This window comes from Gadus morhua, chromosome 6 (assembly GCF_902167405.1).
Source record: "Gadus morhua chromosome 6, gadMor3.0, whole genome shotgun sequence".
Lineage (NCBI taxonomy): Eukaryota > Metazoa > Chordata > Actinopteri > Gadiformes > Gadidae > Gadus > Gadus morhua.
Window position 1 is genome coordinate 24,860,698 of NC_044053.1, and position 26,909 is coordinate 24,887,606.

A 26,909-nucleotide genomic window follows, 5' to 3' on the forward strand; every position below is an offset into this window, starting at 1 on the left:
ACTGGGACGGCTCCCACCACCAGGACCCATTCAGACGGCAGCTGTGTCGTGCGAGCCGTCCTGTCTGTGTAGTATGCTAATTATAGGGTTAATTTATCTGGACGCGATTTAATCGCCTTGCTGGTCGAGCTTCGCAGGTTGGAGAACACCTGCCGGTACCGGAGGGGAAGTTAGTCCGCCGAGGGAACACTTCGGACCGCATTCCTTCAGACCGCGACGCGGAGAGATCGGTGCGCTCCTCGACTCTACAAACCCGTCCAACTCTTTTTCTGCAGTAGACTATATTAATTACTCCCTGGTCCGGTGGCGCCATTTGTTTCAACGTTTGAAGAATAACAATATAATGGTGGTAGTTCCGCTAGGTATTGTAGTGTAAGTCAAGCGAGACGGCGTTTCCTCGGGATCGGGTCGTATTCCCCGCTGGTCGCCGTGATCATGGCTTTATGGTGGCTCGTTGTAGCCGCGGTGGTCTGCGGCTCCCCCGGAGCATACGGTGGGTATTCTTTGGTCCAGTGCTGGTTTATCTTTTTGAGGTATCAAATTTCAAAAGGATATTTGTTTTGGTGATCCTAAATAGAGCATCAGGTCATGGGATAGGCCTGATGCGTATAGCAAGACAAAACTATGTTTATATAAGATTAGGGCTATGTGTTGGGGATAACGTTTTTGGCAAGGTATCCATGAAAATAATTCCCGCAGAATTTAAATCCCCAGGTGTGTTATAACCCGGATTTAGGCCGTTATTACAGATTTCTGCTGTGCACCACGCTTGTGTGGTTGGTTTAGGAGTCATCATGAATGAGTAATAGCCTCCCTGCCACTCATGTAAGATCATCAGAGCACGGATGAAGACCTTTTCTCCCCAAAATGAGCTCGGTTAAAGTCTACGATGTTAGCAACCCATGTCTTGTCAACCTTATTTCTGAATTTATAGTCATCATCAAAGTCTATTCAAAAAGTGTGTGTAGATCTCCCTCACAAGATGTATAGTGAAGATAACCTCTTTGTGACCACTTCTCGATTTTTTTTTATAGAAACTCCAAATAGAAAAACACACGTTTAAAGTTAGATTAAATTAGATTTTACTTTACATACCTGCAAATAGGGATTGTATGAATATAAGCCAAATGTAAGCATATTAGTGAACTTCAACAGCTAGACTTCTGTTCAAAGGATGGTGCAGAAGAGTTTTGTGAAACGGGACCATCTTGTCAGGCAAGAGCAGTCTGGCGGGAACAGGTTTAAATTATCTGTAGGTGTTTCAGATAATATGCCCTACAGGTATATTTCCTGCACAGAGTCGCAGTATGAAACACTTTGAGTAATTTCTCCCGAAACACTAAACCCTAACAGGATTTGGATTTATGTCGCTGCAGGGTCCAACTAGATGGACTTTTCCTTTTACCATAGTCCCTGCTTTCCCCTATAGTCTTACTAATTACCTTAACAACACCAAACTCTTTTCCAAAACTTAAATGCCTGAATTTTGTGACAATCTGGTGTGATGTTGATTAGCCATTTCGCCATTTCATAATGTACCCATATATAGTGTCCACACAGATAGATGACCCTAGTCAGCGGACTTTACAAATGCCTATCTGCCTTATTTGGGTGGACACAGGCCAACATATACATGCACATAAACCAGATTCTGACTGCAGATGAGAACATTGTCGGTGTTTATGAAGCAGTTTGTGGCCATGAATCCTTGACCTGTATGGGGAACTTCTTCTCACTGTGGCTCCTCACGCTAATGCCCACCCCATCTCTTCTTACAGGAGCCTGTGTTCACCATGGATCGCTGTATATGGTATGTACCCCACACTCACCATCACTCGCCATGGTCATCACAGGCCCGGACCTGCTTTACAAAGCATAATGGGTAATATGCTCATGTATTATTCACATGACGGAATCATGTTGAGAGGTAAAGTTGTGGGGTTTTGTTGATCAGGTTGTATTGATGTGTTAGCTGACAGGATGTGAGTGATCAATAATTGATTTGCTCTGACTTTGATGATGATGATAATGATGATGATGATGATGATGGCGGTTCTTCGATGAGCTCCCTTTGAGGTAGCATGGTAGTTGGAAGCCTTCAGTGATGACATCTTGTGTCTAAATCCTTGTGTCCTATCCTTGGCTGCCATTGGTCAGTGTGTCTATTAGAAGTTATACTTACGGAAGGGGCGTGTCTTGGAGTTTAAGATTCAAATCTTAACCTCTCAAGTAACCAGATTAGTAAAATTATCTGGTTTATTCCTTGACCTGTTTAGTTGAAGGCCGTGTTGCAGGGTTTATTTTCAAACGAATTTTTGCAATTTACTTGTTGGTAATAAAGATTTAAACTGTTATTTATTGTATTTAATGTTGTTAGGTATCACAAAACGGAATGTAATACGAAAAAGTAGGTTCTATTTTAGCTGTTTGCTATTGATTCTCATTTCCCCCAGAATGCATTGCATGATGTCACGTTGGGGAGAAACGACCAAAGCCGCATTGAGAACCTTGAGAGTAGAGACTAGTAAATGAGGGTTCAGCAGATTATACAGATGCATAGATAAATGCATAGATATTATATATAGTTAGTATATGCTACCCGTGAGCCTCCTAAGATGGCGCAATTTGATTGGTTCGCTATCTCGGGATATTGGGCAATTTCCCATGATTGACATCTCAAACTCGATATTGTTTTCATCACAAAATGTCCGCTAATAACTACAAATAAACCTTCGCTCTCGGGGGCTATTCACCACTATTCACTTCGCCTTTGGCGAATAATTGTTGACTAATAGCCTAGATCATTGGTTCTCAAAGTGCGGCACGCGGGCCAATGGCGGCCCGCAGAAACATTCCTGGCGGCCCACAATGACATACAGCTGAAAGTAAAAAAATATATATATTTTTATTATATTATTTAATTTTTTATTAATTCAATATTAACTTAAAAAAAAGTAAACTCTCTCTAGCCTTCAATTAAATCCTATTACATTTGTTAGTTTTAATCCAACTGTTTATAACTTTGTAAGGATTTTCCGTCTGATTTTTTTTTCTTTGGCGGCCCTCAGTCAAATTTTGGGTTCCTAAATTGGCCCTCAGCTGTCCAAACTTTGAGAACCCCTGGCCTAGATAGATAGATAGCCTAGTCAAGTCATTATTACTACACAAATTATCGGGAATTAATTTAGGTAATTCGGCTCACACAGTATAGCCTACAAGACCACACAGAACAAGGGAGACAACAAATCTGACTGGACACTAGTGGTGAAACGGATCAGTGTGCGGATCAGGCCTACTGGACACACACAAAACACCTCACATTAAAACTAGACACATGCGTTGATAGATAGACAGATAGAAAGATAATTAAATATGTTATATTATTTGCCTTGCAGAGGCAGCCAATCCTGTGCGCGTATGCAAATTAGCCATGTGCGCCTAACACAAGAAAGACGTAATGTTGAGAAGTCATACTAAAAACGGATAGTAAACGAAAGCCAAACCAGACCATCAATCACATATTTTGGGTCCATTCTAACTTATGGTAAGAGCGAGGCTAGTCTTTAAATCTTTGCAGTGACTGAATGTTGATGATAAAACAGATTGTTTTGCATAAGATGAGTGTGTGCGACCGTGTGTGTGTCGTTTTCGGCTTCGGCATACTGCATGGTTATGAAGGCCTTGTGGTTACTTGTGGTCTTAGTGAAGCAGCCTAGCCTTGGAGTTGGATAAGTTGGAGTGATTGTGTGCGGGCGTGCGAGAGTGAGAGAGAGAAGGAGAGAGAGAGAGAGCACGACCGCCGTGGTGATGTTTGGCTTGTTGTGGGCTGTCTGTCAGCATCCGCCGGGTTGGACGGTGTGCTTTGTGTATGTGTTCAATGTTCATCTGTTTGGTCGTATTTGCGGTAGATTGATGATTAAATAAGGTCATTCCACGACCGGTTATACTTGCAGGCACATTTGCAAGTGCACTGATTGCGTGTCCGATAGGCTAAGTTAGCCCATAGCTAGCATCAGGAGCGTCGCTAGCAATTGGAAACATTCGGCGCTGTAGCCCAGAAGTTAGAGTCCTTTAAAACAGGGGGTTCGGGGGTTTCTCCCCCAAGAAAATTTGAAAATCTGGGTGATGAACATGCAATTTGAGAAGGAAAGGAAAGACCAATCTTCATGTCTGACTCACGTCGGGGCAGGCCTATTGGTTAATGTTTACGTTAAAGGGGACCTATTATGCTTTTTCGACTTTTATGACCTGTAAACGTTGTTACAATGATTGATAGTCATGTTTAACCATTCTAAAGTGTCAAATAATGACGTACATGCATTTCGTCGTATTCCCTGCTGACAGTCTGGGGTGGCTGTGCAGAGCGCTAAACACTCGGGACAACGATTGCGATTCACTTGTTCACATTTCCGGGAAACATCTACGTAGACTTACTCCTGCCACGCCCCCATATGCCTGGTCAAATCTGCCCCCGTGTGCGCTCCAAGGAAGGCAACCAATCACAACTGAGTTAGGTTGGCAGGAGGGGGGCGAGGGGGCGGAGAAGGACGAAACGGAGCGTTGACAGAGAAGGCTGAAAGCGCCCAGATGAGAGGAAGAGTTTCCCGAAAATCTACATCGTTTTTTGTGTATGGTTAAACACGACTATCAATCATTATAACAACGTTTATAGGTCATAAAAGTCGAAAAGCATAATAGCTCCCCTTTAAGGATAGGGAAATGCACCACATACACCAGCAGCCAAAATTAGACATTAGAAAAGCCTGTAGCTAAAAAGTCATACGCATATACCCGATGTCAAGATGACAGGGTTGAATTCACTCTGCGGGTCTTCTGAAGCTGTGCAAACTAGAGCAGCACTAAACCGCAATATCAAAGTGATGCGCTATGCATAGAGAATACAATTTTCAACATTTTGGAACAAATTATTCTAAATCTGCCCATAAATGTACAAGTCAGAAATTTGCATTTTATATTGCATCTGTCAGTTGCCAAATTTGCTGAACAAAATGTTAAACTTCAATAATTGTTCATAGTCACATCCATGGAATCAGCCGTTCAAAACCAGTCTACATGAATCGTATGACAGATGGCAGGGGATGCGGGCAAGGAATACACTGCAGGGGGGAACAAGAGAGCCCCAGCTCGCCGCATACTAGTAGCCTGGGTGCTTAAAGCCTGAAACAAGCTGGATACGGAGCGGGTGAAAAACTTCTTAAAAGTGTGTGTGTGTGTGTGTGGGTTTGTGTGTCTCTGTTGGAGCCTGCACGAGAGTTCAATGTTGTCATTAGCAGTGTTTGTAATAACGCTGTTTAAAATAACGGCGTTAGGTAACGCCGTTATTTTTTCAGTAACGGGTTAATCTAACTAATTACTGTTTCCGTCGTTACAACGCCGTTACCGTTACTGTACGTTAAATGCGGTGCGTTACTATGAATTGATTGAATAAACTGCGTAATCCGAACGCACCCCTGGCTCCAAACACAAACTGCTAGTGAGGAGACCGGGTGGGTTAACAACAAGATAAGCGATTATGATTAGCTAAGGCAGAGTCATGTTTCATGGTAGCCTATCGGAGCCAGTGTTTTTACACCAAAGCCAGGACACGTGCGCCACATACACGCACACGCACACTCCAAACAGATTCGATGAAGCAACAGAAATGGCGAGTCCGGAGCAATCCGATGAAAAGTGGGTATTTTCTGTAGTATTTGGCAGATGTTCCACAGCCTTTGCAATCAAGCAAATTAAAATTCAGTTAACACATTAAGGCCAATTGAAAACTGCTCAGAAAAATCCAAATTCTTTGACATATAGCAACTTTATTTTTTTACAGTAACGCAAATAGTTACTTTCCCTGGTAACTAGTTACCTTTATTATAGAGTAATTCAGTTACTAACTCAGTTACTTTTTGGAAAAAGTAGTGAGTAACCATAACTAATTACTTTTTTAAAGTAACGTTCCCAACACTTGTCATTAGCTGTTACGTCTTTCTGAACAATCGCAGTTCAAGGCCGACCTGGGCTGTACCACTTCGGTAGGGGGCGCTCAGTTACTCCCCTTTAGACAAAATCGAATTCGTTGCGACGTTGACCCCGCGGCCCGAAACGTTAATGACCCACAGGGAATTCTCCCGACTACCACTGCGTGCGTGCGTGCGTGCGTGCGTGCGTGCGTGCGTGCGTGCGTGCGGGCGTGCGTGCGGGCGGGCGTGCGGGCGTGCGTGCGTGCGTGCGTTATTCGATTGCCTGGTAAACATGTATGGTAATATTCATACTGGTTTAAATAATACATTTGATAGTATTTCCCATCGTTGCTGAGCAAGTGTTTTGTTCGAAATTTCAGTGATAGAAACAAATAAAAGCCTGGGCTATTGAAGTTTTACGGCACACGGGTCTCTCCTATATATCCATCTTACCAAAGATATTTTATTACTGTCCTTCTCAACACTCTGATCTCACTAAAAGGCTACACAAGGGCGTGGCTGGCAGCATTATCGACGAGATGCGCTATGCATTTCACTCGCTACAAAGAAGTAAACTCTACGGGGCTATTTTCAGCATTATGTTTTTGTTTTTTTTGACGGCACCGCGATCCGGGGCTATTCCCAAAATATCTGGGGCTATAGCCTCGAAAGCCCAGGTCTAATGATGCGCCTGGCTAGCATTATGCCTTCTATTTCTAGATCTTCTGACTAAGTTTACCGGTATTTACGACATAATCGCTGTCACTAGATATCTTCAATCAAAAATAACACATACTATTTATTTAGAGATTATTAAAGCTACAAATGTTCCACTTTGACAACGTTAATGCGCTAAGAAATGAGCGTGATAAATGTTGGGTAACTGACCACCGGGCATTACGTCATGTAACATGTAAGTTTCACTTTGGACAAGTTGCGATGGCAGCTAACACTTAACAGCGAAGTGCGGCGTGGAGGTTTTCTGAAAAAAACGCGAAAGGAGACCAAGTGAAATGAACACTGTGGTGTACATGTAGCTTTTAAAAACAGCACAGGGTCGATGAACAATCACCTGCGCTGGAAACATCTGACAAGGTGGTCTGAAACGGAGACCGGTGGTGGGGCTAACATAGGTGCTAGACGTTCTGGGGCACGACCGACGACCATGCGGCATTTTGAAGGCAAGAAGTGTGAGAAGGGACTGAACGACTCAATCACCAACTTAATTGGTGAAATGGTGGCCCTTGACATGCAACTGATGTCAGCGGTAGAGGATGAAGGATTTAAAAAGCTCAGCAGTTTTCTTGAGCCAGATTACACAATGCCCTGCAGGCAAACAGTTACATCTAGGGTAATAAAGCTTTACCAAGATTGCTCGGCCAAAATTAAACGCCTGCTCGACCAAACCATGTATGTCGCACTGACAACCGACTGCTGGACATCCCTGACCACGACATCTTATGTGACAGTAACATGTCACTATATAGACCAAGAGTGGCAAATGCAGGCCCATGTATTGGCCACACAAAATATGGAAGAGAGCCACACAGCAGAAAATCTGCAAATGGAGTTGGTGGTGGTGGAGTGGAAGGTCAGTGGACGGGTAAGTGCGTGCGTGCACTATAACGCTGCAAATATTGTAAAGGCCAACCAAGCCTGTTATTGGGAGTCGGTCTGTTGCTTTGCGCACATGCTCCAACTGGCTATCAATGACGGGTTCAAGGCTGTCCAGATCCTGGAGTGCATGATTGGAGCATGCAGCAAACTGGTTGCGCATTTTCATCTTCATCACAGCACAACTACTACGCAAGCACTTGCTGTGAAGCAAAAGCAGATGTCCGTCAAAGAACATGCACTTATACAGTGCTGCAAGACCCGATGGAATTCCATATATGGAATGTTTGAGTGGCTGACAGAGCAACGGTGGGCTGTCTGCGCTGTGCTGTCAGACCGCTCTGTTACCAAACACGCGGATGCGTGCAACCTCAAGTTAAAAGATGAGTACTGGAGACTCATGGAGGAGCTGGATCCTGTCCTGAAAGCATTGGCGATGGCCACAACAGCAAGCTGCGGTGAGGAGGCGGTTCAGTGGTCTACCCGATGGTGTGCGGTGGTAATGACAAAGGTGGTAATGAAAAAGTCGCGACTTTTGTGAACACTGTGCGAGAATCACTGGCCAAAAGGTTCCTCCATGGGACACTATAACTGCATCAAAGCCTGCTGTCGTGGCTGCAGTCCTCGACCCCGACACAAGAAGCTCAGGTTTCTGTCACCTGACATGCAAGCTGCGGCAAAGACCCACATGGAGGCGGTTTTTGAAGATGAAAAGGACAAGGAAAGGGCAAGTCGAGGATTACAGCTGGATGAGGAGAGCGGGGACGATATTACAGCTCCAAAACAACCAAAGAAAAGCAGTGCCATGGCCTACCTCTTAGGTGCGCCATATGAGGAAGAGGAGCACCCCGAGTCAGAGTTAGAGAGGTATCTCTATCTCCCTGCATGTCACCTGGACACAGACCCCTTGCATGGTGGAAAACCATTGAACAGAAATATCCCGTAATGTCCAGGCTTGCCAAAAGGTTTCTGAGCATTCCAGCTACTTCCGTCAGAGAGAGTTTTCTCCACTGCAGGCCTACTGGTGCCAAAGCAACGCTCTCGGCTTCTTCCCGACAACGTGAAAATGCTGATATTCCTTAACAAAAATCTGCCCAGGTAATTAATATAATTATTATTCAGGCTTTTCCCACTATGGGAATTATCATCATTGTTTGATTAATGTTGATCTTGGCCATTTATAAAAGCTTATAGACTTTTATTATTTGTTTTCCAGACCATGCAACGATAACGAAAAGAAGACACGCTGAGAGAATCAGCATCATTAAACTTTTTCGAGGCTGCCGTTTTCGTTGCTGCTGTTGAGTTGATCTGTATATGACACGGAGAAATGTTTCCATTAGACATGTTGATATTATCAGTGCATAATAAACTGGTATTGAAAAATCCTTTGTTTCTTGTCCCTTATAAATAGAGATTTCAGTTTTCTGTGTGACTTATTTAGGCTAGCCTACTTTATAAAGCATAATTGTATATGTCTGGCATTTGAGTGGCGGCAGTGATGCAGAGGAATCTTTCTGAAAAGCGGCTGCACCCTCCATTGGTCGTATAGTGCGACTGCGGTCCACTTTAATAAAAAACAAAAAAACGGTTAACCGTGTACACAAATAAAAAGGAGTCGTGTAACCGTTTACACATTTTTGTAACCGTTCACAACCCTGGTCTGGACCAGCAGCAGCTCTGGAAGACAAGCGTGTCTACACCACAAGCAGGTCTAGCTGTTCTAGGACCAGCAGACTGGGCCTTCTATGTGCTACAGAGAGGACAGCTGTGTGATCCTCTGTGATCAGGGACAAGGACCTTTCAGGACCCACCAGGGGAAGGTGTTTTTTCTATGAGCCTTTGATTGATGCTCGGAACCAAGGACTCTTAAATCTTTTCACAGTGGGACCTTTTTTCTTCAAACAAAAGGATCACCAATTCAGGTTTGCTCAGTATTTGTAAAGTATAGTATAGTGTTCTCATCATTGCGGTTGTACTGCATAATGACCAATTGAAAAGCTACTTTAGACTCTAGATGGTCTAGATTAGTTCCTAATGACAGACCACTGGTTCCCTGCTGCTCTGTCATTCCGTCAAGCCATCACAGTAGAGCTCATAAGCCACATACAAGTAGTGGACACACACACACACACACACACTCACACACACGCACACACACACAAGGACACACATAGGGGTTAGAGTCAAGCCCCCAGGTACAGTGCATACTTCCGCAAACCATCAGTGCTCAGCGGCAAAGCCTGGTATTGCAGCTGTTTAAGCGGGCTGTGGACAGGTCCCTCGATTCAAGGGGCCCGGAAGTAGATATCTCCGTTCACTCCACTGCAAGTGGGGAATTTGTCCCCGCAAAAAATGTCTGGATATCAATCAGAGGCTCATAATTATCTTTATACAATGTACTAATGAAATGTAATTTTTCTCTTTCCAAATCGCCACCTCAAGCATTTTATTAGCCGTTTTATTTATTTATTTTTTGCAGGAGAAGGAGGGGAGGGCAGCTGAAAGGAGTCGTAGTGAAACAAATGTTTTTTCGGCCTGGCATCCGAGAGGGCTCAGTGGACGGCTCAGTTAACTCTCGTGTCTGAGGTTTTTCCTTTTGCTTAACATGAATGACGTTGATGTATTTAGGCACTGTGTTGACTTTTTGTCACTTAAAGTCGCCGAGGGATGTGTAGATAGACCGCTCGCTTATGATGCTACAATACTAACAATGCTAGACAACGAGAATATTTCTGCATCCGGCACGTCATGCACAAGGGCGTGGCTGGCTCCCATGATGCGGAAGCAAATCTCTCCTTGATGTTGCCCTGCGCCATTGAGCAGTTTTCATCGGAATGAATGGACGCCATTTTTTAATCTGCTGTCTTTTCTTTAATAGGTCCATGGTTAGGGTACCCTGCATTAAGTATAGATGTTCCTTCAAACAGGGCGAGAGAGAGAGAGAGAGAGAGAGAGAGAGAGAGAGAGACCAACACTGCCTATATGTCTAGAGGGAGAGGGAGGAGAGAGTGGCATGTGGGCAGATAGATAGATGGAAAGAGAGAGATAGAGAGTGAGAGAGAGAGGGATGCAGGTAAGGGAAGAGACGTTGAGAAAGAAAATGAGAGAGAGAGAGGCATGCCACTAAGGGGAGAGAGAGAGAAAAGCCTGCAAGTAGGGGGAGAGACAGGGATAGAGAGAGAAAGGCATGTGGGCAGAGTGAGAGATCGGGAGAGAGGGATAGAGACAGAAGAGAGATAGAGATCTAAAGAGAGATAGAGGCCTGCAGGTAGGGGGAGAGATTGGGAGTGAGAACTAGAGATGTACAGCGTGACAAGGCCAGTGTTTACATCCAGTCTACGTTGCCATGGTGAGCTCTGAGCTCCCTAGACATCAGGAACTCTGGAATCCAGTTCTTGACTTTTATGTTTTAGTCAGAGGAAGTTTGCATGATCAACATTACCACCAACATCCCCACTAGCAACACCACCACCAACATCCCCACCACCAAATTCCCCACCACCAACATCACCACCACCAATGGCTTGTTCCTGCTTATGCACCTAGGCATAATGATCCATCCTAATGTAATAATTTTTTAAAACAAGGATGTGGTGGTAGTCTACTACCTCCCTTATGTCAATTTCAGACAACAAAATATCTATTAATAATAATACAAATGATATTATATCTGTAGTTTATTCTACCTTGCAACGTCATTCCATTACAACCTGAAGTCGGTAAGCAAGCCTGACTATTGGTGCATATTATTATCCCCTCTTTAGATTATGAGGGTGAATGTCCGGTATCTTTTATGGTCGGTTTGACAGCTAAGATGAGTTTGAATGGCTCAGTTTATATTTATGTTGTGAATACCAAGGTGGGGTTTTCCTTCTCAAGAGCTGTGCTATACCTTGTGTATGGCTGTGTATTGCACCTCAGAGGCCTCTGTTAAACTGTCTTGGAGCCTTGTTTCTCAGACCGGGAACTGTAAAACTGTAAACTGTCAACACGCAGGACCAGCTCCAAATATATCACTTGCCTCTTGGCTTGAATTCCTGAAAATGCACACCACTGTTGGATCAAAATGTAAGCCACCGCTTAAATAGCCCTGGATGCAGCCTCAGACAAGGGGCCAGGCTCAAACTACAGACCCCTTAACCAGACCAAGGTACCAGGCCCCAACTACAGAGGTTGGGGATGAGGGAGGTGAGGGAGGAGTTGAGGAAGGCGATAAAGGGGGGGAGGAGATGACAGTGGTGGGGAATAGATGAGGGACGTCAGGGAGAAGGTGAGGGAGGCGAGGGGGGGAGGAGATGAGGGGAGGGAGGCAATAGAGGGGGGGTGGAGATGAGGGAGGAGAGGGAGGTGGGGAGGAGATGAGGGAGGTGAGGGAGGCGATAGAGGGGGGTGGTGCAGATGAGTGAGGTAGGGAGGAGGTGAGGGAGGTGGGGGAGGAGATGAGAAGGGTATTGAGGAGATTAGGGAGGTAAGGGAGATGGTTTGGAGACAATGGGGGATGGGGACTGAGGAGGACAGTCAATCCCAAGAGAAACAAAGAGCATCATGGGTAAGGATAATAATAAAAGGTAGAGAGAGAGAGAGAGAGAGAGAGAGAGAGAGAGAGAGAGAGAGAGAGAGAGAGAGAGAGAGAGAGAGAGAGAGAGAGAGAGAACGAGAGAGAACTTTGCACCTTTCTTCCAGATGATAGCGGTGGCAGACAAGTGTGACAGCCTTGCAGTGATCATTTGGTCAATAAAGTTGCGTGAATCTGGATAATAGAATGATAATATGTATCTTTCTCCATATTGTCAGATGACCCAACCAAGGTTAATTACATCATGCTACCAGCCTCAGAAGGAAGGGGCTATGATGGTACTCCTGTGGTTCCAAACGCTGCTACCTACCATCTTCTACCTAGTGGGCTACCTAGCATGTACATAGTGTGCTACCTATTGTATGCTACCTAGTGTGCTACCTAGTGTTTGCTGAATAGCGTCTGCTACCTAGCATGTGATACTGTGTTGCATAGTCTTTCATAGTGTGTGTCACATCCTTTCTCATTTTGGGTAAAGTTTCAAACTTTCAGCTCAGTGTGTAAAATGTAGGATCTTTTTCTCACTTTGAACTGTTGACAGCAATTCAAAATAAGAAAGTGTTCTTAGTGTTTAGAAGTCTTCTTCAAGACGAGAAGGTTAGAGTTAGAGGTCTATTGAGATCTGTTAGGGTCTGTGAAGCAGTAGATCATAAATAGACCATTCTGGGAGCTTCTCTCTCAGACTCTGAATTATTAAGATGTGGTGGTTGTGAAGAGCCTTCAGTCTGCTCCTTTCATGACGCTTTTGAGGAGAAACATTTCTCACAGAAACTCTTTCATGGTTTAAAGCTTGCTACTGAGGTGTTGATGCCCCTGCAGGTGGAGTGCCTCAGTTGACCTCGCCCCCCGGCCGACTGGCCCTCGGGAGAATGGCTGCTTCATTCCAGGCTGAACCGGTTTGCAATATTATGTATTTTATAACCCCAAGGGTTAGGGTTTGGGTTAGAACGATGCACGGCCCTGGGCTCTGTTAGAAATGTCCAGCAAGCGCTAGAATTTGACTGCGGCGGTTTACAGGCGGAGCATAGCGCACTGAGCTCGGCTCATAGCAACACCGTAGTAGCAACGGCACGCTGTAGCACAATGAGTTCGAGCCCATTGGCCCACAGTACGTCACCTTTTTTGCCTTTGTATTGTCTTAAGGTAATTGATGAAGTAGGTACTTTAGTGTACCCGTTTTCTTTTTTTATAATGTTGTATAGGGGTGTAACGGTAGGCCTACACGTATTTGTACCGATCAGTCATGGTACAGGCACTTCAGTGCGGTTACAGAGGTGTACCGCGGTACGTAAATGTGACGTACATAGCGTTAATATTGCGTATTGTGGCAACCCGGTACTCGATTGGGCCGGGTTCCACGGATAAACGACACGTTTAGCGGGGGTTAAAGACAGCTTCAACAAACAAGGTACTCGCGGTCTCTAGGGCCTCCGTGGGCCTCTAGCTGCTCGCAGACCCGATCGCTTCCTCCTTCCTCGCTCTCCTCCCTGGTCTGCCCAAATGACAGTCCTTTTATATTGCCTCCTCGGCTTTCGGCCAGGTGTCCCCCAATCACACTGATTGGGGAGGCGAAGGGGCTGCTCTCGGTCGCCGTCTGGTGGGTGACGGCGGTACACGCCGTCCAGGATCAACCCTCGGGCTGGTCCGGGCCGAGGCTTACGGGGCGGGATGCCACAGTATGTAAAGGCTTGTTTTGGGATGCGGAATTTTAAACTTAAAGTCAGAGTTCCACCCGGACCATTTAGCCAAAGTATACTCCGACTCTGTAATCCGACTCCGTAACTATGGAGACCCCTCAGCAGCTCTCCGTCGGGATGTCGGATACACAATGCAATTCGCCGCCCGATCTATCTTATATGTTGACTACAAACCATGTAAGCAGTGTTGTAAATAACTTCCAAAGCTTTTCAAATCTTATTTGGTGTTTTATTGGTCCTTAAAGGTTGGGTATTGAATTCTCTTTTTTTGCCATTTTTGCAAAATTACTTGAAATCCTTATCATAACCCGCTTACAGCCACTGAGTCAGAAGTACTGACATGAAAATTAAACAAGTCAATCATCTGTGGAACGGGCAGGGCTCGAAAAACTGTCCAATCCCACCGAGTGGCATTGGACAGTAAGTACGTCAATCAAACGGTCGTACTGCACACCCCTTCCCCCGCTCCCTGCGCGACCCCTTCGTGCACGTACTCAAAGCTCCTGACCCAGAGCAAGCTTCTGTTGTTAACCTGCGGTAGCTACTGGAGCTAGCTAACTAGCTAATGGCTTGCTCTCGCGCATCTAAATCGCATCTGTTCGCTCGTGCATGATTGCGCGTCCATGTACTTGGAATGGGTGGAGTCAGAGTCAGCGTTGAGGGAGAGGGGGTAGGACCATTTGAGTTTGTATTTTCAAAATCTCCTGGCGTTTCGCAAATCCCATACCCCACCTTTAAGGTGCAAAGTAAACAATGTACAAAGTAATTAAGGTGCAAAGTCAAACCGGAGAAGTGATTCCAGAAATGAGAAATTTTGTTAGAGGACCAACCACAGCCCTCGCCGTCTCCGTTGCGTCGACCAATAGGTCCATGGCGTCGACGGATAGTTAAAAAATATTGGATGCGCACGTATGCTACGGGGAGGGTCTCCGATAGGCTCTCCGGCTAGGGGGAGGGCCCTCCGTGTCTACGTACAGAACTTTAACATGCACACGCTAGGGATGGGCAGCGATCGTCGAATAGTCGAATAGTTGGAGTCACGTAGAATATCGAATAATGAATGTGACTATCGGTGGTGAATAATTGTTTGATAATTCACCGTTGCTAAGCATATAATGGCCGCTATTTTTTGTCGTATCACGCATGTAGTCCGGTAACTTATCAACCCCAGCGTCCTCGGTTGCTAAGCGACGTCAACGTCTTTGGCAGACTATTTCTCCGCTGCGAATGCTGGTAACAAATAAATTGTAAAAAGACACCGTGTAAGTAATTTTCTTGACGTGTCTAGTTCACCGTCATGCAGGCTGTGTTCAGTAAAATAAATGAATAGCGATCTGTTTTCGGCGCATGTAGGTCTATCTGCCTAATCCGCCCACATTGAAATAATTTTGGTGTTGAATGTTGATGGCGTAGTTGTTGAAATAAACATTGATTACATACAAATCATAAAAGCCTCTCCCTGTGTCATTGTGTGCGCGTGTATCCGAGGTGCGTGCGTGCGTGGGGGGTTCTTATTCGAATACTTCTCAGCGAATATCGAATAGTATTTTTGCCAGAGATGCATATCCCTAGCACACGCATTTGAAAAGGCACAATCCAGGTGTTACTATCAGCATTGCTGTGGAAAAAAAGAAAAGCTGTGCAAACCCAGTTCACAACACTAGTTCAACAACCCCTGTCTGGGAATTCAGAAATGCAAATGGCATAACCAAGTTTATTGGTGTTTTCATTGTTGCTGATCTACGGCCATTCTCTGTTGATGACAAACAAGCAGTTCTTTTTAATTTTCCCCTTAACTATGAACCATACCGTACCGTGACTTAAAAACCGAGGTACGTACCGAACCGTGACTTTTGTGTACCGTTACATCCCTAATTTTTTAGTTATTTAATCAGACCCTTCGGACTGGACTAAGGCTGTTTGAAAGAAACCCAGACAGGGCTAATTGTCAACCAAACAGGCTGGCCCCCATGCCCCCAGCCCCCACAGTTCTTTCACAGTTTCTTGCCTCGGGAGCGGGGGTCGAAGTTTTTTTGTCTCTCAGTTCATTCTGAGGGTTTGAGTCTCTCTATTCTGTTATCAGTGAATACCAAGGCATGCAGTAGGCCTAGGGGCTGCCTTACCCAGCTAGGATTTGGAGCCCCGTCACCCAGACTGGAGCTAAGTCTCTGGGATCCCACAGCTCTGCACTCAGTTTGGAGACACCACACCAGCTTTTCCACCTCCTCCACCCTCTTCTCCGTCTTCTCCAGTCTCTCCTCCAGTCAGAGCAGGGGATGGAAGGGTTAATCATTCGATTTTTTGTGTCTGTGATTGCCAGACCAAACATTCCTTTCCTTACTTTATTCCACCGCTCCTTCCCTCTTACCTTCCTTCCGTTCTTCATTCCTCTTCCCTTCCTCCTCCTTCCACTTGTTCTAGAAGTTCAAATTGCGGCCATTGTCTTCTCTGTAACGTGATACTGTCTTTAAAAGACCGGGGTGTCACCTAGCATCCGCCAGCTGTCTGCTGGAGATGGAGGTGAAGCTACAGATGAAAGGTGGAGATACGATTTAACCTGGGGTGCTCATGTTGGCGCCAGATCCAACATGTTCAGGCCTTCATCTCATCTTAGCTCCTCCTCCGCCAAGCACCATGCAGGACCCCACAAGATGCTGGAATCATACCTGCGCACGTTGGACTGCTCCACAAAGAAGTCTTTCCACAACCGCCCAGCAAGCTCTGGCACGCTGTCCCAAATAACAAAGAACATAAGAGGGTCTATGTCCCCCACCCTCCCTGCACCCCACCCCTGAACAGCTTCTCCTATCCTGACCCCAGCCAGCCTATCCTTACCCCCCACGTCCCCCACCCAGCGTATCCTACCTTAGCCTTCTCTGTTTCTTGGGTTCTTTAAAGGTCCCATGGCATGCTACTTTATGGATGGTTTTATATAGTTGTTAGTGGGTCCCTAATACAGTATTTGAAGAAGTTCAAGAAATTCTGCCTGGGTGCAGAATTACAGCCACCACAAGCCAGTCCCAAAATGAGCTTTCCATAAGCGTGCCGTTTCTGTGTCTGTAGCTTTAAATGCTAATGAGGAGGAGAGAGGCGGGTCCAGATGGAGGGTGGAGATGTGGCCCTGAGCAGCTGAGCATGCCCTGAGCACGAACTTGCAAAAATGGCGGGAACTTGCGAAAGAATGCGTGAACTTGCGAAAAATTCAGCTTTTCAATGACTTTCACGTGTGTGAACTAAACGCAACATTTTTCAACTTTCTGCTAAGATGTATGTGACTTTTTTGCAACGAAAATGGGGGGATTATGAAATCATGCAAGCCCTGCATATTTTTGCGCGGAAATCTGCAATTTATGAGGTGAAAGTGGGGTATATTTGGAAAAAATGCGGCCCTTGCGTGAATATGCAGACTTTGGCTGATTATGCGTTGAATTAATGCGATCGCATAATCGCGTTTTTCTGGAGGGACTGGTATGTCTCCAAATATCAACCATAAGTATCAAATAATAGTTAAATTCACTATCATTCCGTTTGGGACTTTGAATTTCTCTCCTGAAGCGAGTGGATCATAGTGGAGAAACGTGAGAATATCTGTTTCTAGTTGACTGTGCTGTATGAGACTATTTTGCATTAAGACAACTCCCACCTGATTTCTTAGTGATCAGGGCATCTCAGATTGGTTCTGAGAAGAGATTTGGCCTGTCAATCATGTATAGCCAAGCTCCTCCACAGAGGCCTGAATGCAACACTAATGGCAGAAAAAGTTTTTTCTTGCTCTAATCTGCTCTATCTTTCCAACCCTCAAGGATTGCTTCAGCAGCCTCCTTATCATTAGATCTGCTGATTATTGTGCACATGATGATTTTTTTTGTAAACCCACCTAAGCTATTGCTTGCCTCTCTCTCAGAAGCACTTCCCCCTCAACTCAACAAATTTTATAATCCATGGCCATTGAGTGTTCCAGAATGCACCACTGGCTAAACTAGAGCTTGCATTACCAAGCTTGCCATCCCGGCCGAGTAACCAGCTCTCTAATCCCGCCACTGTATTTCACAAAGGGACGGTCGAAATGTAATCGCACATGTTGTGTATTGTATCCAAATTAGCATACTGACAAATCAAAGCTTTCACATTAATAATAAAGCCTGTTATGCACATTGTTACAAAACATTTGATTAAAATATAACATTTATAAACCTACCATTTACAGATCTGGAGCAGATCGCAGAAAGCCTGACATATTACCCAGTTTCAAACCGGAAATATCCACCTTGCCTTGGACTTAATAGTAAATCAATGTTATACATTGTCTCACATTGTGTGTGTTTTTTAGCCTGTATTATTCCTTTAAGATGGAGGTGTAGTTGACCTGTGTCCTGCAGGGTGGGGCTGTTGCTAGGAGCTGAGGGCCATTCGGTGCTTCTGTGCCCTGATACTGTGAGTTTAATTCCTGTCTGACCCATCTTCCATCTTCTGGTCAGGTCTGGTTGGATATATTTCCAAGCCTAAAGTGAGTGAATGGTGAACCTCGGGGTGTTGGAGTGTTGTAGCATGGGAACCAGTCTTGACCGGCTATTACCGACTGACTCATACATAAACACGGTGATGTTCCCAGCGCTTCTGAAAGGGGCCAATTTGAAACAATTACAGGTACCATAATGTGTGTCTGTGGGGCCGTTTGAAGTCCAAGTGTTAAAGAGAAACGGCAGAACGGCAGAGTCCTTGGTCCTCTGTTATTTCCTCCTGTCTGTGGGCTAGTGATTGACTAAATGTATGATCATCCGTTGAAGCAGTTTCCTCTAACAAGGTTACTCTTGTTAGAGTATAGTACCTGCAGTGGAAAGGTGGATCTGTTTTATATTGGGGATATCCCCCCCCCCCCATCTACAAGGGGTTAGGTGGGGGTGGGGGTGGGGGGGGGTTAGGGCTTGCATTTGTCAGAGGAGGTGTCTGAGTGGTGTTTGTGTGTGTGTGTGTGTGTGTGTCTCTCCCCCTGCCCTCAGCCCTGTGTGTGATAATTATGGGATACAAGCCGTAATACGACTCAGACATTCCTCCTGTTGTTTTCAACAGTAAACAGAGGTGTTCTCCTTAAGTGCAAACATTCAATAAGCCCCTTTACCCCACCGGTCAACGGAGGACCTTTTATAACCCCCCCACCCCTCCCCAAACGCACACCTTTATTCTTTGACAGAAAAAACACAAAGGGTTTGAAGGGAGCATTGTTGTGCAGGGAGGACAGTGGCTGTGGGTTGTAGAAAAGTACAGAAACCTGAACCATTTTGATCCTCGTTATGACCCTCAGAAAGGCCCTCGGTTCTGGAGCGGAGGGAACATTTACATTTAGATATTTTCTATCGTCTCCCAGCCTGCTACCCACTGAGTCAGCACTTCTACTCAGCCCCCTCTCTCTGTGGGGAGCGGGGGGGGATCAGGAGTCTGGTGAGATTTCACATTGGACACAGCTGGGCTAATGGGCTAATTCCAGAACCTGCTCTCCTGTGTCTTCTGCCGCTATTCTCTTTGAAGAGATGTGACCTACAGTAATACAGAGACAGGTCGTTAAGGAGAGTTGTAAGACACTAAGCAGGTCATTAAGGAGCCGGTAGGGGTTAGACAATGATAACAGAGACAGGACATTGACAGGTAGGGGCTAGACAGTGAATTCAGAGACAGGTCATTAAGGAGCAGGTAGGGGTTAGAAAGTGAATGCAGAGATAGGACATTAAGGAGCTTGTGGGGGTTAGACAATGAATACAAAGACAGGACATTGAGAGGTAAGGGTTAGACAGTGAATGCAGAAATAGGTCATTAAGGAGCAGGTAGGGGTTACACAGTGAATACAGAGACAGGACATTAAGGAGCAGGTAGGGGTTATACAGTACAGAGACAGGTCAATAAGGAGCAGGTAGGGGTTAGAAAGTACAGAGACATGTTATTAAGGAGCAGGTAGGGGGACAGTACAGAGACAGGTCATTAAGGAGCAGGTAGGGGTTAGACAGTACAGCGACAGGTCTTTAAGGAGCTGGTATTGGGTGAGACATTGATGTCAGTTCTATTTGATTCTAAACTAAGAGTTCAGTCTGGTTGGGATGCCATCAGCAGCCCTGGGGATGCTTAAAATAGCAACACAGCCCTAGTGGCATGCCCCTCTGTAGGGATCTGGGGGGCCCCTGTCAAACACTAGTACAGCATGGCCCCTGGGGCCAAACACTGTCAATCTATCCCTCTCCCACTCCCCCCGACTATGGTGTGGTGCTTTGTAGTGTAGACAGTCTGAGGTAAGATGTATAATCAGAGGCGTACCAGAACATCATTCCAGGTGTCATGTAACCATGGTGCTGTGTAACATCTGGACCCAGACCCCATTCAGATCACATGATCAGGGGCTTTACTTTGCCTGAGGCGGATGCAGGAAGCTGCTGTCCTGAATGCTGTTTATTGGGAGGGAAGGAGCTGAAGGCAAGGGGGCAATAGGAGACTAGTACGCTAGGCTGGGATCTTCCTGCTAGGAGACTAGTACACTAGGCTGGGATCTTCCTGCTAGGAGAATAGAATAATAGGTTGCTAGGAGAGTAGGCTGCTAGGAGACTAGGAGAATAGAAGACCAGGCTGCTAGAAGGCAAGGAGACTAGGAGACCAAAAGACCAGACTGCTAGGAGACTAGAAGACCAGGCTGCTAGGAGACTAGGAGACTAGAAAACCAGGCTGCTAGGAGTCTATAAGACTGGGCTGGAGACTAGGCTGCAAGGCTTAGGCTTTGATGTTCCTGCTAGAATACAAGACTGTGATGTTCCTGCTAAGAGACTAGGATGCTAGGACACTAGGCTGCTAAGAGACTAGGCTGCTTGGAGACTAGGAGACGGGGCTGCTAGGAGACTAGGAGACGGGGCTGCTAGGAGACTACTCTGTGATCTTCATGCTCAGATAAGGTTTATGGTGTGTGTTGTCCGAAGGTTAGCATTAGGGGACCCTGGGAAACAAGGTGACAGTCATCGTTATTACCCTTGTTCCTAACCTCTCATTGCTAAAGCCTTACAGTCATAAATTATACTTTATTCCCATCCTACCACCAACCCAATCCTTACTGTGACAAGAACAAACCGAGTCTAGGCGAAAGCAGGACTGGTGACTTTGTTCTCTAAGCCTGATGGGAACGGCAGACAGTGCCTTTCTCAGGACAAGGGGTAATAAAATGTATGGGCCCCCCATTAGAGCACCAGCAGAGGGAACAGGTGTGTGTGTGTGTGTGGGGGGTTACTCAGAGAGATGGGTGGGGGCAAACCTCTTGATGATGTGCTAGATGAGGGGTCAGGGCTGGTCGCATGCAGGAATGCATACGGCACACTAGAAGGTGCCACCACACGGAGTATCAAACTCGCGATCATATGACAACATGCAATACATAATATTGTATTTATATTATTTATATGCCTTAAGTATTTATTAGGCACAGGCTTGTAAGGAAATCTGCAGCACATTTAAGCAGAACCTATAAACATATTGTGGAATCTCTTAAAGATCCCATATCATGCCTTTTTAGGGTTAATAATTGCATTTGGGGGCACAAGTAGAATAGGGTTACATGCCTGTATGTTATAAATAGCCCTTATTATTCTCACACTGTTCTCACACTCAATTTCTTTAAAACCTATTTCAGCGTCTTTCAAAAACGGGCTGTTTTGTATCATGTTGCTCTAAGGCCCCCCTCCCAAGTAGCCCAGTCTGCTGTATTGGTCGAATGCTTTGCGCGTGCGTCGGCAAATTCAAACCCACGAGAAGTTGTAAACATTGCGGGTAGCCGGGAGGCGTGACTTTTGCTCTTCAGCACCGTCCATTGAACCTCACAATGTTACTGAGGTAAAGTTTGAGCTGCTTCACACACTTATTGAGGGGCGTTCTCGGTGGGGCGAATACTCCCCCTGGCTCAAACTTAGATTTCCCTTAGCAGACGTAAAACATGCATGCATACGTAATTTAACAGTCTAAACCAAGGGTCAAGTCGAAAAAGCATGATATCAACCCTTTAATTAAACTAGAGATCCACCAACTCTGACTGGGGCAGGTTGAGGACGCTGTGCCGGGAGGTACTGGACAGCAGACTATCCTGGACAGACCACTGATATTGTGCCTTGTTTGAACCGTACCGCACCGCTCGGTTGAAACGTGCAATTGGTGAGGTCAGGCGCTACAAAAGCGTTCTAGGAAGGCCACAGCTGGAGCAGAACAGAGCAGCTGGGCTGCCTGGCCCCCAATATAAGTGCAACTTATGTTAACAAGATGCATCAGATTCTCTGCCGGTTGAGAGTAGAGCAGAGATGAACAGCTTCACTTCACTATGCTTCATCAGAAATATCACAGACAGAATATCACATTACAGAGAGAACAGAGCTTGATGACGTTGTGATTTAGCGTGGGAACAGAGTTGTTAACATCTCATCATTGCTGGTGAAAAGTTTGAATGACATTACGTTAAGTCATATTTACTCACGTTATGTCATTTTGTTTGAATGAAATAGCCGCCAGTAACAGAGCGTTAACTTGTTAACTTACAATTATATGGGTCGACCACCTAGACAGCTGTAGATAATGTTATATGGAGTAGCTCAGCGCTGTTATCCATAACTACCCTGCCCTAAACAAAAGCCTAACTAAAATGCAATTAAAGCTAAACCAGAAATAGCACCTACAAAACGAGGACACGGACATGTTGGGATTCAGACCATGTACAGTATTTGTGAATTTTTTGTATTTCTTGGGTTCTAATGCTGGTACAAGGAGCATGACCCCACCATGCCACCTCGACAAACGTAACGGACAAATACCTTGAATATAACCAAAGATTTTATGGGGGTTGAAAATTGTTGGCAATAATTAGGATAATGTTAGAAGACAAGTCAACAAATATATGACATGGTTCGAGTGGTTTGTAGATATTGTAATGCCGAAATGTTACATCTTATAACTTTGAACCCAGAAAGAGGGATTTCCCTTAGAGACCATATAATGTGCTATCCAAAACTCATGTGCGCTATCGAATGCCTATTTGTTTTGCTTCTTAAAGTCTATGGTTGCCATAGAGGGGACTCGCTTCAAAACAATTTTTTTAACTTTCATCCGCTGCCCTGCATGATGAAACGGGAAAGGAAGAGTAGCCAAGACCCTTTGAGCAGAAATCAAACAGTGCTTATGCTCGGCCGAGACTAGCCGGTAAATGTGTAATCTAAAAATGTATCTTCAAAAGGCCTGATCTCTGCTGGGCTTTTAAAGAAAGAGCTTTATAATTTAAAGTAATTTACCCAGAAAACCTTCAAAACTTCATTGAAATGTACAGCTTCTCCTCTCAACTCGTTAGAGGGCGTAATGCAGAATCGTTATATTCTAAAAAGTTTTTTGTAGGTATTTGTAGGTAGTATTTCGCATTCCCTAATAGAACTCTGAAGAATAAGTCCCGCCTCCGAGCCTCCCGGTTCCCTCGCTCAAATGTCTATGGGAGGGACTTATTCTTCAGAGGTCTATTATGACCAGTGATTGTGACACAAATAATCCAAGTCCTCCCATCAAACCTACTCCCATGAGAAACCCTTCCTAGGGTGTAGGCTCCTCTCCATATTTGGCATCTCCTCTGTTCCCTCATTGGCTCCATGTTTAAGACTTTATATTCCCCCACCTCATTCCCCCTTCTCTGAGCTCTGCCTCAGGGACAGGTGGTTCGAATTAAAAAATGCTTAGAAAAGGAGCCTTGATGCATCCTTTAACCCTCCTTTAGCATAGATTACTCTCGAGCAACCTTTACGAAAGGAATGCGATAGTAGTATCCCATAATCCTTGCAGTGGCAATATTTAAAGCAACATGCCACCGACAAAGTTTACCGACTCTACGCAAAGACGCATGAGAGACATGGTAAGGCAGAAGAAGAGAAGAGAAGAAAATACAATTGATAATAATGGATACCAATTCCAGAAACATATTATTTGAATCGAAATTAATTCATTTATTGCTTGTTATTAAGCACACAATATACACCGTAAGAAAATTAAATGCAGACTTCATATTTAAGAAAGACTACTGGGGGCAGTTCATTTCAACATCAACATAAGTTTAGCTTCTTTTTTTTCACATGTGAATTGGGATTCAAGTGGCCTAAAATATTCCCGTTGGCCAAACTCGACGAAGTGATTCTCACTGTTTGCGACAACCTGATTGAAATCAATAACCTGGTTGAAAATAACTTCGGAAAACCGTAGTTCCACGCTAGAGACGCTAGAGGTCAGCTATACTCGCCGTCGCACAATGACGTTGGTTAGGAAAAGTGGAGTCTAATTCATTTTAAACAGTGCTGTCTTTTCCTATGTTCGAAAGGGGCCCACAGTGCCGGTAGAGACACATACAGGTAGGTTATGTCTTCGGATGTAAGACGCTCCACGTAGAGCGAGTGAAACCAATCGTAAGGATCCGCTGAAGACATATTTGAAATTGGTGATCTCACCGCGTCAAGGCTTTTCGGGTGATCCAATAGTAAAGCAATACAGCTTATTTGGTTACGAACAACTGTATATCTCAAAGACCCAATGCTTTTGGGTGATCCGTCTCTTGGCCCATATTCCGTAATTGTGTGAAAGGGCGCAGGAAGTAAGTTTTCCTGAATTTAGCTGCACGTGTGAATTGTGTTCATCATTAGCAATGCCGGCAGTATGATCCCAGTCATTTACTATGGGAACTATGTCTGAAAGAGGCTACAGCTCGTAGGACTAAACAGCTTGGTAGAGCAAACAGAGCTTGGTAGGGTTAGACAGAGCTCCTAGATGTTGTGATGGACCAGGTGGTTTCCAGTTTCTTTATCTCTGAGTACAAGAAGCTGTGGCGTCTTTTTATGTGGCCGCCAAAAACAGAAGTGCCTGCAACCCCCTCCCCCCCCTCTCCCCACTACCATCTCCATTCCCACGTATCCCTAGCCAGAACACAACAGCCTCCATCTGTATACTGACATGGCATAAAGAGACGTTCTTCCTTGAACTCTTTGACCAGGTGCTGCTTGAGGAATGTGCTTTGTTGTGGATTACAAAACACTCATGAGAGGAGGGGGGGGAGGAAGAGGAAGAGAGGAGAGGGAGGGAACGGGGGACGAGGAGGGGAGGCGAGAAGCAGGAAAGGAGGATGAGGGGGAAAGGAATAACAGAGGCGAGGAGGAGTAGAATTGGAGAGGAAGAAGAGGAGATGGGATTAGATCACAGTGATTTTGGAACTTGATGAGGGAGATCTGAGCCTTTGAATCGTTAGTGGAGATGGTTGTCTACATCACAGATCCTCAATCTGATTGGCTGTTGGCCAGGCCATGTGGTAGCCCCTCCTCCTGTTTGTAGACATGGCTGACAATCATGTAGCGCTCTGACTTTATTATTACATATAATATTAATACATTATTAATGCACACAGTTGTAAAACATTATTAATTTATTAATTAAATTAAATTAATATTATTAATACATGTGATATAATTAAACTATTAATACATGACATATTGACACATATATTATAAACACATTATTGATTTATATTATATCAATACATTATTAGGAAATATTTAACATACATAATCTTATAATTAATATATTAATAATACATATCATATGAATACATTCTTATATATAATAAGAAATTATATATAATAATATTAAGAAGTTATTAATACACAAATTATTCATACATTATTAATTCATAATATGTGTACATTATTAATACATATAATATATTACACCTTTGTATGAATATTAGAAAATGGCCAGATAAAATCCCCTTGTAGACCGATCTGACCTCCATTCCTCTCACCTATTCTCCTCCCCTCTCTCTTCCCCTCTCTATTTCTCCTCTTTTAATTCTCATCTCTCTTCTTCTACTGTCTCACCTGCCTCACCAAGAGACCAATTGTAAACAGTAAACCTAAATGATACATATGATATATAAGATATATGATATATAATATTTAGTATTATACCTCTGGTGTATACCTTGGGTTTGAGCTGAGTGCTTTGACTACATGCTGCAACATGTCAGTGACTGACAGGCAGCTATGTGTTTGTCAACAAACCAGAGCCGGCAACAGGTAAGAGGAGGCGGGCTTAGAAGGGGCTATAAACAAAGCCAACAAGAAGCTTTTAACCCTACTCCTATGGCTCCTCCCCTTCACTGTTGGCTTACAAAGATCTGGAGCTGGGGGAGACTCACAAATCAGTCTTTAGATTAATTTCGGAGAAAACCCATAGCCTACAAATCTGGATGAACAGGGGATTTAATTTTCTTTGTTTGTTTGTATCAAGTTGCTGGAGGTGGGGATCTGTAAATGCATTATTGGCTAACGCATACTGGGCCATACAAGAGGCGTCAATCATGTTGACTGTACTGTACAAAAACACATATCGATTTGATTGTTTTGTGTTTCCTCTTCTGTGTATAATTGTCTTAACTGGTTATATAGCTCCATGGTTATATGGTTCGGTTTTCTATGTTCTGTAGGTCCATATTTATATGGTTCTATGTTCTCTGGTTCCATAGCTCTATGTTCTAAGGTTCTCTGGTCAATGGTTCTGTGTGCTGTCTGTTCATATGTTTTCTTATTACTGTCTTTTGTAATATAGCAGTCAGCAGGAGGTCTTATATCTATATTTATATTATAATGTATTATTTTTGTACATGAACAACTGATGCCAGACAGAGTTATTGAATGAAAACAGATTTATACGACCACAGAGATCATTTAAACCCAGATTCTATCTCGTGCTCCATATGTTGAATATTCTGTGTGCACTGTAGTTTAATGTAGACTCCGTATGATGGGGATTCCTATGATCTGAGGTCTGTAAGGACCATCCTTTATGAGGGCAGGAATAGTCTGGTGCTTCAGTGTCCAGTTTATTACCCAGAGAAAGTTAAAGCACCTAAACCACACACCGTCTGACAAGCTCTGTTTACTTCATTCATTCATGGCCTCCTGTAAACCTGCCCAGTCATATCCTGCAAGCTGGGTGAACTTGGTTTTGTGTTTCCTAAATAAAACC

At 44.5% G+C, this 26,909-nt stretch overlaps 1 protein-coding gene across 2 annotated transcripts in view; it reads left to right on the forward strand.

Moving 5' to 3' along the window:
• The window catches only part of fras1 (Fraser extracellular matrix complex subunit 1), a 159,418-nt gene continuing 132,509 nt past the window's right edge, over nucleotides 1-26,909 (forward strand). For both annotated transcript variants that reach the window (XM_030358483.1, XM_030358484.1), the window contains exons 1-2: nucleotides 1-493; nucleotides 1,779-1,810. In XM_030358483.1, the coding sequence (XP_030214343.1) occupies nucleotides 436-493; nucleotides 1,779-1,810 (90 nt within the window). In that variant the 5' untranslated portion in view covers nucleotides 1-435. The remainder of the gene's footprint in view (nucleotides 494-1,778; nucleotides 1,811-26,909) is intronic.